Genomic DNA, 11,480 nt, shown 5'->3' on the forward strand with positions numbered 1-11,480 from the left:
ACTGCATAATGAAAAAGGGAACAATCTAACAAGAAGATACAACCCTAGTAAATATTTATGCACCCAACATAGGAGCACCTAAATATGCAAAGCAAATCTTGATGGACATAAAAGGAAAGACTGACAGGAATATAGTCATAGTTGGGGATTTTAAAACCCCATTGACTTCAATGGATAGCTCTTCAAGTCAGAAGATCAACAAGGAGACAGCAGCCTTAAAAGACACACTAGATCAAATAGATTTAATTGATATCTTTAGAGCATTTCACCCCAAAGCAGCAGAATATATATACTTTTCAAGTGCACATTGAATATTTTCTTGGATAGACCGCATATTAGAACACAAAACAAGTCTCAGTAAATTTAAGAAGAATAAAATCATATCAAGCATCTTCTCTGATCACATGCTATGAAACTAGAAATCAATCACAAGAAGATCACTGAAAAACAAGCAAAGATATGGAAGCTAAGTAACATGTTATTAAACAATTAATTGGTCAACAATGAATCCTAAGAAGAAATCAAAAGAAACTTTGAAACAAATTAAAAGGAGGACACAACAATCCAAAATCTGTGGGACACTGGGAAAGCAATCCTAAGAGGAAAATGCATAGCATTACAGGCCTATCTCAAAAAAAAAAAAAACAAGAAAAAGTTCAAATACACAATCTAATTTCACACTTAAAAGAACCTAAAAAACAAACAAAGCCTAAAGTGAGTAGAAGGAAGGAAATAATAAAGATCAGAGCAGAAATAAATAAAATAGTTTAAAATAAATACAAAAGATCAATGAATCCAAGAGCTGATTCTTTGAAAAGATAAACAACATTGACAAACCTTGAACCAGACTCATCAAGAAAAAAAGAGAAAGGACCAAAATAAATAAAAGCAGGAAAAAAAAGAAGATAAATAACAACTGGAATCAAAGGAATACAAAGGATTGTAAGGAAATATTATGAACAATTATATGCCAACAAACTGTGCAAACTGGACAAAATGGATATTCCTTGAAATTTGCATCTTCCCAAGCTAAATAAGGAAGCATCAGACAATCTGGATAAACACATTACACCTAATGAGACTGAAACAGTAATCAGAAAACTGCCAACAAACAAAAGCCCTGGACCAGATGGCTTCGCCGGTAAATTTTATGAAACATTCTGAGAAGAACTAACACCTCTCCTCAAACTATTTCATAAAATTCAAGAGAAGGAAAGGTTCTCAAACTCATTTTACAAGCCCAGTATTTTACTAATTCCAAATCCAGATAAAGACACTATAAAGAAAGGAAATTATAGGCCAATATTCCTGATGAACATAGTTGATAAAATCCTCAACAAAATATTAGCAAAACAAATATAGCAATGTATCAAAAAGATTATACATCATAAATAAGTGGGGTTTATTCCAGGAATGCAAGATTGTTACAACATTCACAAATCAATAAATGTGATTCACCATATAAACAAAATAAAGGATAAAAACCACATGGTGATATCAATAGATGCAAAAAAAAATTTGATAAAATCCAGCACACATTTATGATGAAAATTCTCAAAAACTAGGAACAGAGGGAATATAACTAAACATAATAAATGCCATATATGACAAACCCACTGCCAGCATCACAGTCAATGCAAAATCTATAAGCATTTTCCTTAAGATCTGGAACATGTTAGGAATGTCTTTCACCTCTGTTATTCAAAATAGTACTGGGAAGTTCTGGCCAAGATGGAGGTATAGGTAGAAACTCTTCACTTCCTCACACAACCAAAAGGAGAATAACAACCAAAAGGAGGATATCAACCAATCAAAAATCAAACAACCAAAAGCACCAGAAAATCAAACTGCATGGAACTCTGACAACCAAGGATTTAAAGAAAAAATGAACCAGAATAAGACTGGTAAGGCAATGTACCTCAGGGGGGCCGTCTTAGAAAAACTGCATTGAGGCAGCAGACAGAGCAGGCTGCAGAGAGGTGGTGGGCTGTGTCAGCAGGGCTGACTGAAGGTGAAACTGAGACTCACAGTTGACTGTGGACTACAGTGGTTGCTATGGTGGGAGAATCTCCCGATCTCACACAAAAGTCCCTTGGAAAGTGTGTGAGAGACAAGGAGGCAAGCTGCACTGTTTCCTCTTTGCACCCCCCATAGGCATCATGGCTGTACAACAAACAAGGTTACCCTGCCTAGGTGAAGACCTAAGGCCCCACCCTCTTACAACTTATCAGGTGTGCCAGACAAAGAAATATGGACCAAATGTCGCCCTGGCTGGTGTAGCTCAGTGGATTGAGCGCAGGCCTGCAAACCACATGATCGCAGTTCAATTCCCTGTCAGGGCACATGCCTGGGTTACGGGCCAATTCCCAGCGGGGGACACACGGGAGGCAACCATACATTGATATTTCTCTCTCTCTCTCCTTCCCTTCCCCTCTAAAGATAAGTAAATAAAATCTTTAAAAAAATATGGACCAAATGAAAGAAGAGAGCAAAACTTCAGAAAGAGAACTAAGCAGTGAGAAGATAGTTAACATATCTGATGGAAAATTTAAAGCCCTAGTAATCAAAATGATCACAGAAATAATTGAGCTTGGTTAAAAATGAAAAAAAGAAAAAAAACAAATGAAGGACCCCAAAGTAAAATAAATCAAAATATTCAGGGAACCAACAGTGACAGGAAGGAAGCCAGGAGACAAAGCAACGATTTGGAACAAAAGGGAAAAATAAACATCCAACTGTAGCAAGATGAAGAAAAAAACAAATTTAAAAAAGTGGAAAGAGTCTTACAAACCTCTGGGACAACCTGAAACATTCCAATATCTGAATCATAGGGGTGCCAGAAGGAGAAAAACAATAGCAAGAAATTGAAAACTTATTTCAACAAATAATAAAGGAGAACTTCCCCAATATGGCAAAGGAAATAGACTTCCAGGAAGTCCAGGAAGCTCAGAGAATCTCAAAGAAGTTGGACCCAAAGAGGAGCACACCAAGGCACATCATCATTAAGTTACCCAAAATTAAATATAAAGAGAGATTCTTAAAAGAAACAAGAGGAAAGGAGAGAGTTATCTACATATAAGTGACCATAAAGCTATCAGCTTATTTCTCAAAAGAAACCTTGCAGGCAACAAGGGGCTGAAAAGAAGTATTCCAAGTCATGAAAGGCAAGGACCTACATCCAAGATTTCTCTACCCAGCAAAGCTTTCATTTAGAATGGAAGGGCAGATAAAGTGCTTCTCAGATAAGGTCAAATTCAAGGAGTTCATCATCACCAAGCCCTTACTATATGAAATGTTAAAGGGACTTATCTAAGAAAAAGAAGATAAAAAATATGAGCAGTGAAAGGACAGCAAACTCACAACTATCAACAAATGAACCTAAGAGAAAAGAAAAACAAGAAAAACAACTAAGCAAACAATTAGAACAGGAACAGAATCAGAGAAATGGAGATCACATGGAGGGATTTCAGTGAGGAGGGAGAAGAGAAGAATGGGGGGGGGGAGTTACAGGAAAGAAGAAGCATAATTAGTAGGCATAAAATAGATGTGCAGAGTTAAAAATTATATAGAAAACAGGACTCAAAGAACTTATATGTACAGCCCATGGACATGAGCTAAGGGGGTGGGGAATGCTGGAGGGTTGGGGGGGCAGGGTGGAGAGGGGATAAGGAGGGGAAATTAGGAAAACTGTAATAGCATCATCAGTAAAAAATACTTTTAAAAAAACAAAATAGTACTGGATGTCTGAGCTACAGCAATCAGACAAGAAGAAATAAAAGGTATCTAAATTGGAAAGGAAGAAGTAGAACTGTATTTATAGACAACATGATACTGTACACAGAGAACCCCAAAGATTCCACCAAGAAACTAGCAAAACTGATAAATGAATTCTTCAAAGTAGCAAGGTATAAAATTAATATCCAGAAATTAGTTGAATTTTAATATGCCCATAACCAACTAAAAGAAAGGGAATTTAAGAAAACACCCCTTCACAATTGCTTCTAAAAGAGTAACATAGCCCTGGCTGGTGTGGTTCAGTAAATTGAGTGCCAGCCTGTGAACCAAGGGGTCACCTGTTTGAATTCCAGTAAGGGTGCATGCCTGGTTTGTGGGTCATGTCCCCAGTGGAGTGTTCGAGAGAGGCAACCAGACATTGATGTTTGTCTTTCTCGCTTCCCCCTTCTAAAATAAATAAGTAAAATCTTAAAAAAAGAAAAAAGGGAGAAAATTTTACCCATTGCAATGGTGTGGTCGGACCTGGAGAACATTATGCTAAGTGAAGTAAGTCAGAGAAAAACAAATGCCATATGATTTCACTCACATGTAGAATTTAATGAACAAACTGATCTAACAAGCAAAATAGAGACAGGCTCATATATGATAAGCAGATGACAGCTAGAGGGTGGGGGAAATTAAGGGGTGGAGGGATTGAGCACAAAGGAAATAAGACTCATGGAAACAGACAACACTTTGGTGATTGCTGGTGGAGGTGTGTATAAGGGGACTAAATGGTAATGGAAAAATACAATGAAGATCAAATCAAGATAAAATAAATTAAAATAAAATAAACGTATTTTACCATATTAACAAACTAAAGAAAACAAACCCTATGTTTATCTCAATAGTAGAAGAAGAACATTTGACAAAATCCAATTAAATCCCTGATTTAAAAATAAACTAGAAATAGAAGTGAACCCTCTCAGTCTGGTAAAGTACATCTAAAAAACCTAAGACATAATGTACAATCATGAAAAACTGAATATTTTTCCCATTAGATATGAAACAAAGCAAGGATATCTGCTTTCACCACTTCTATTAAGCATTGTACTGGTATATCTGGATAGTGAAATTAGGCAACAAAAATATATAAAAGGTATTCAGGTTGGAAATAAAGATAAATAAAACTGTCTTTATTCATAGATGACATCTATTTAGAAACTTTGATAAAATCATCAAGAAAGCTACTAGAACTAATTGAGTTTAGCAATGTTGACAGATAGAAAATCAATATACAAAAATCAAGTAAGTCAATCAGTAAATGAAAATTCAAAAAATATATTTATAGTAGCAAAAAATATATAAAATACTTAGAGATAAATCTGATAAAGCATATGAAAGACATGTACACTGAAAACTGCAACTAATTTTGGAAAATAATTAAAGACTTTCTTCTTTGGTCTGAAGGCTCAATATTATAAAGATGTCAAGTCATCAAAATTTGATTTATAGATTGAATGCAATTGCAATAAAAATCCCAGTAGGCTTCTTTGTAGAAATTTTCAAGCTGATTCTAAAATTTATATAGAAGTCTAAATGCCCTAATATATACAAAATAACTTTGAAAAAGTGAAAAGTTACAGGGCTAACATTAAAAGATTTCAAGACTTACTCTTAAGCTACAGCAATCAAATCTGTTACTGGTATAAAAAAATATAGATCAGTGGAAAAGAATAGAAAGTCCAAAAATTAGACTCCTACATATATGGGTAGCTGATTTTCTTTACAAAGTTACAAAAGCACTGCAGTGGGTAAAGGATATCTTTTCAACAAATGGTGCTCAAATGATTGGATACACCTATACAACACATGAACTTCAAACAATATACAAATGTAAAAAGTGGATCACAAACCTAAAAGTAAAATCTAAATATATATGATTTATAAAAGAGAACATAAGAGAAAATCTTTGTGGTCTTAGGCAACCCAGAGAATTTTTTAATACAGCATCAAAAACATGATCCACGGGCCTGCGAACCAGAGGATCACGGTTCGATTCCCAGTCAGGGCACATTCCTGGGTTGCAGGCCAGTTCCCGGCAGGGGCCATTTCCTAGCAGGGGATGCACGAGAAGCAACCATACAGTGATGTTTCTCTTCCTCTACTTCCCTTTCCCTCTAAAAATAAATAAATAAATATTTTTAAAAAAAACATGATCCATAGAGATAGAAGATGGTGGTAGAACAGGTGAAAGTTACACTCACCTCCTCCTATGAGACACTAGAATTACAACTAAAATATAGAACCTATCAACCTGAATAATTAGCTGAAGACTAGCTGAACAGAAGTCTTATAACTAAGGATTTACTGAATAAGCCACATCAAAACTGATAGGAATGTTGAAGACATGGAAAGGGCTGGCCCCACACCCTAGTGTGGCAATTTAGAACCCAGGATATCTCAGTTGCAAAGGTTCTAAGGAGCATGGAGGCCTCAACCCCATGCCAGGCTCCCATGAAGAGAACCAGAGCTAGGAAGAAGTGGCCATAAAACATCTGGCTATGAAAAACAGTGAAGATTACCATATTTTGCAGCGTATAATGCACAGGCACATTTTGTGCACATTATACACAGGATTTTTATAGCCATGGTGGTAATCATTATATCCATGTATAATGTACATCCTTAATTTTCCCTCAAAAATTTGTGTGAAAATGTGCGCATTACATATGACAATATATGATATATCTGCCAGGGAGAGACATGAGTCTTCTAAAAATCCAGAAGCCTTCCTAAAGGGTCAGCATAGAAAATTTCATTTGCAGCCTGAACTCCTGAAAACGTACGGCATATTGTAGTGGACTAGTGAGGAGAGACTGAGTTGTGTGGCTCCAGGGAAAGTGCTGAAGGGACAGCCACCAGGGTCTTTGTGCTGAGTTTCTCTCACACACCACACACACCATCTTTCTAGGGTTGAGCACTCCTCTCCATACAGCATCAGCCTATGGGAATTCAACAGCTCCACACCCTCAACTCTCTGTTGTCCCATTCTGTGGAGCTCACACCCTCTGGGGAGTCAGCTGCCTTGATTTAAGGTGTAGAAGTCTGGGTAGACTCAAGGGGTGTTAGAAACTGAGTGGTGTGATTCTGAGGAGGAGGCCATTTCCTTCACCTTGCTGAGAGCCTGACCAGTATGACCCCCCTCACAGGAGATCCACTAGCCCCACCATCCTAACTCCCAGTGCTTGATGCTGGTGAGCTCACACTCTCTAAATGGTCCAGCAGAATTTGAGACATACTGCATTGTGTGCATCTAGGACAGGGGCCATTTTGCTCTTGCAAGCCTGAATAGTGCAGAGCTCACCTTTATATAGCCAAATCTTTATCTGTGCAGACTGATAAACTGTGCTGAACTCCCCCTGATGACTCTCTGAGACCCCACACCATCACAAAGATCTGTAGGCACCAGCAGGTGGCAGCCAGACTCAGTGACCCCTAGGATATTACTGAGTTGCCTCAAACCCAGCACAGGCACCCACTTTGAATCTGCATCAATTTAGTAAACAGCATCCACCCCAACCTGGCTATTCACTGAGAACCTACCTCACACATCTCAGGTACTACTAGAGGCTGTTTCAGTGACTGAGTCTAACAAGCAGCCAGCAGGCAAAGACAGGTGGAGTTGAATCTCAGGGTGTCTTTCTTTGGTCTTTTACTGACATGCTTCCAGACTCAGTGCTAGTGGAAGCCAGCCTTGGTGCACAGCATGGCCTTTACCACATACAAAAAGGCCCATCACAGGCAGCCACAAACTATGCATTGCTTTTTAGCTCCAAACAGGTTACACAGGGCCAGTCATAGGCAGTCTGATATTAACCTATACCACAGTGCCTTCCCAGAGGCCCCAGTACCTACACAATCCATGACAAGCTTCAGAAAACATAAGAACAGTATCCAAGTAGCTTCATGAGTGGCATATCCAAAGGGAGATTTCAGCAGACACCGGAGCTTGCTAAGGCAAATCCTGCTTCATGTGTTCAGCACCCACTCAGCAGCTCATACACTGTAGTTGAGGTTGGTCCTCATAGTCACCCAGCTTAAGGGTGGACCCCATGCATGGACAGGCTATGAACAATGAAGACTCAACTACAAGAGGAGGGCTCACATAACCCATACAAAGAACATTCCTGGGAGTTCCAGCTCAGGTGATCAAGGAGAGTATATCACTGGATCCAACAGGACACCTACTAAGTAAGGCCATGCTACAAAGATTGGGAGATGTAGTAGTCTTACCTAATACACAGAAACAGAGAAGCAGACAAAATGGCAAGACAAAGAAACACACCCCAAATGAACAAACAAGACAACCCTCCATAAAAAGAACTATATGAAATGGAGCAAGCAATCTGCCAGATACAGAGTTGAGAACAATGATTATAAGCTTGCTCAAGGAATTTAGTGAGAATAGCATGAGAAAAATATATATAAATCATTTTAAAAGAACCAGTCAGAAATGAAGAATACAATATCTAAAATGAAGAACACACTAAAGGGAATAAGCAGTAGGATAGATGAAGCATTGGGTCAAATCAGTGATTTAGAAGACAAGGTAGAAAAAATACCCAATCAGAGGATCAAAAAGAAATTTAAAAAATGGGGATAGTTTGAGAGACTTTTGGGGCAATATGAAGTGAAACAACATCTACATCATAGCGGTATGAGAAGGAGAAGAGAAAGAGCCAGAAATTGAGAATCCATTTGAAGAAATAATGACTAAAACTCCCTAATCTGGTGAAAGAAAAAGATATACAAGTTCCAGAAGCACAGGGAATTCCAAGAAAGATGAACAACAACAACAACAAAAAACCCACACCAAGACACACCATTCCCTGGCCAGTATGGCTCAGCTGGGTGGAGCATTGTCCCATGTCTCTATCTCTCTCCCCTCACACACCCTTCCTCTCTCTCCAAAAGTGATGAAACAGTGTTCTTGGGTGAGGGTATATATGTGACACATCATAATTGAAATTCCAAAGGTTAAAAACAAAAAGCAAATCTTATACCCATGCAACTGGAAATGAAAAAAAAAGCAGCATAGCAAAATATATATCAGACAAAATATATTTTTTGCTTTGTAATCAGTATATTAAGGAGGCATTCATACATTTCAAGAATCGCTTAAGTTCTGATATCCAGATGTAAGCTTGTGAACATGACTTTTAAACACACAATTAAAGCTATTCATAATTTGCTATACTACCAACATTAAATTACAGTTACTTTGGAGCATAAGTTAAATGGTTTAAAGTAAGCCTGGAACATACCTAAAACAAAACAAAACAAAAAAACACCTTCCTATATCATACATGCAAATTACTTTTCCATGTAAAGGTCTCATCACTCAACTTCTAAATTAGCCTGTTCCAGAAGTCACTACTCTAAGGCTTATGGTCCAAAAAGAAGGAAAAAAATGTAACCAAGGACTGATATAGTTATATATATATATTTTTTGAAAAGATGGTATTGCAGAAGGGAATGCAATTCTACAAGTGCAAGCCCTCAAGAAGCAGCTTATTATGATAAACCCCTTCTTCAGAAAGGTATCATTTCTATCACTAATACCACAGGTTAAATTATATGGCATGCCACCTTCAAGTAACAGCTGAGGCAATAAATGCAGAGGCATTACAATGAATCCCACTTAATACAACTATACAAGCTAACACTTCTCAATAAATTAAGTTTTTTTTGTCTGACTGCCAGATAAATACAGAATTTTAACTTCAGAGCTCAACAATTAAGGGTCATACACCAAAGCCAATACATATAACCTAGCAGTTCAGTCTAAGCTATTCCATGTACATAGCTGAAAGTAATTACAAAGTATGGCCTAACAAATGCTAGGGGGAAGATTTTTCTTAAATAGTTTTTACAGGTATTAAGCTTATCTTGCACACTTAGGTCATCATACATACAGAGCAAAGTCAGAGCTTTTATATTTTGAGTTTATTCTTCATTTAACTTTTAAAACACTACTATAGTTGAATATTAAAACAAAAACAATAGCAAGTAGTGAGCATATTATGATTACAGTCTTTCACTCATTCGCTACTGTATGTAAAATGCCAGCAGTGAGTGTCATTCACTGGCCACATTAAGAGGTCTGACACTGAACACCACCCCAGGATGATGTTCATCATCCTCATATGCTTCTCCATTGTAGTGGCGCCGTCTTTCTTGATTTGGATCAAAGTCCACCAGTTCTACCTGGTCCATTTCATCAGTCTCTTACACTTCCTTCCTTTCAGGTAGGAGTTTTTCCAGCAAAGAGAGTTTATCAGGAGAGAGAAAGCCATTCTCAAGAAAGTTTACCTTAAATTCGATGATTAGGTGACCCTTTTCATACGATCTACGATAAATTGGCATGCCTTCATTTAGTACACACTTGATATCTCCATGCTTGACAATCTGGCCTGGATGAGAGGTGATGACTATGGTTCGGCTGTCAAGAGTAGCTATTGGCTTTTGGAAGCCACACAATGCTTCAACCAGCTGTATGTCCATACACATGAAAAGGTCTTCTCGCCGAGTGAAAACAGTATGGTCCTTCTGATCTAAAACAATGATAATATCTCCTATCTCTAGCCCTGGTTCTTGGTCTCCTTCACCATGGAATGTTATCTTCTGGCCATCTTTCATGCCTTTGTCAATATGAACTTCTAGAATCTTCTTCTCTCGAACTATCTTCCTTCCATTGCAGCTTTTACATCTATCTTTAGGACTGATCCGTTCGCCGTGGCCCTGGCACTCCATGCACACAGACTGAATTTGCTGAACCATTCTAGGTCCTATGTGATGAATTCTTATTTGCATCCCAGTACCTCAGCAATTGGGACAGCACTCTACTGCTCCTTTCTTACCACCTCGGCCTTCATATTTGTCACAAATCACATTCTTTTGCAGAGCTAGTTTTCTTGTCGCACATTATATAAATCTTCTAAGGTCACCGAGAGCTGATGTACAACATTTTTACCTCTCCTTTCCCTCTGCATCCTTCCTCCTCCTCCAAAAAACATATCAAAGATATCCATGGGGGAGCCAAAACCACCACTTGCTCCACCTTCTTTAATTGCCTGTTCTCCTGCTTTATCATATAATTCCCTTTTCTTTGCATCAGAGAGCACTTTGTAAGCTTGAGAAATCTGTTTAAACTTCTCTCCTTCATTTGGATTCTTATCAGGGTGGTACTTCAAGGCCAGCTTCCTGTAAGCCTTTTTCAATTCTTCCTGGGTAGCATTGGGTTTGACCCCCAAAACATCATAGTAAGTGGTTTCTTTAACCATTTTTGACAGCCGGTGAGCTGGAGAGGCAGGTGCAGAGGAGTGGGAAAGGGAGTGTTATGGCGCGCAGCTCCAAAATCCGCCGCTCCTCCGATTCTCACCAAGTGTTCTGGAAAGTTCCCCAGACAAAATATACTTTAAAACATACAATCTCCCAAAATTGAATAAAAAGAAACAGGAAATACAAAAAAGACTGATTACAACTAATGAAATTGAAGCAGTAACCAAAATTTTTTCAACAAACAAAATTCCTGGACAAATGACTTCAGAGTTAAATTTTACTAAACATTCAATAAAGAACTAACACCTATTCTCAAACAGTTCCAAAAATGTCAAGGGAAAGAATGGCTCCCAATTTAATTTTTATGAAGCCCACTTTACCTAATTCTAAAACCAGACAAGACACTACAAAGAATAAAAAAC

At 37.9% G+C, this 11,480-nt stretch overlaps 1 protein-coding gene across 1 annotated transcript; it reads right to left on the minus strand.

The window, feature by feature from the left end:
• Positions 1 to 9,474: 9,474 nt before the first annotated feature.
• On the minus strand, positions 9,475 to 11,104 carry LOC118996642 (dnaJ homolog subfamily A member 1-like). The gene is given in 3 exon segments (XM_037060157.1): positions 9,475 to 9,900; positions 9,903 to 10,700; positions 10,703 to 11,104. Coding segments are annotated over 3 exon segments (1,185 nt in total). The 5' UTR covers positions 11,061 to 11,104; the 3' UTR covers positions 9,475 to 9,871.
• Between the last annotated feature and the right edge of the window lie 376 nt (positions 11,105 to 11,480).

Source organism: Sturnira hondurensis, unplaced genomic scaffold (assembly GCF_014824575.4).
Source record: "Sturnira hondurensis isolate 20B ecotype Veracruz unplaced genomic scaffold, ASM1482457v3 Scaffold0011391, whole genome shotgun sequence".
NCBI classification, from domain to species: domain Eukaryota; kingdom Metazoa; phylum Chordata; class Mammalia; order Chiroptera; family Phyllostomidae; genus Sturnira; species Sturnira hondurensis.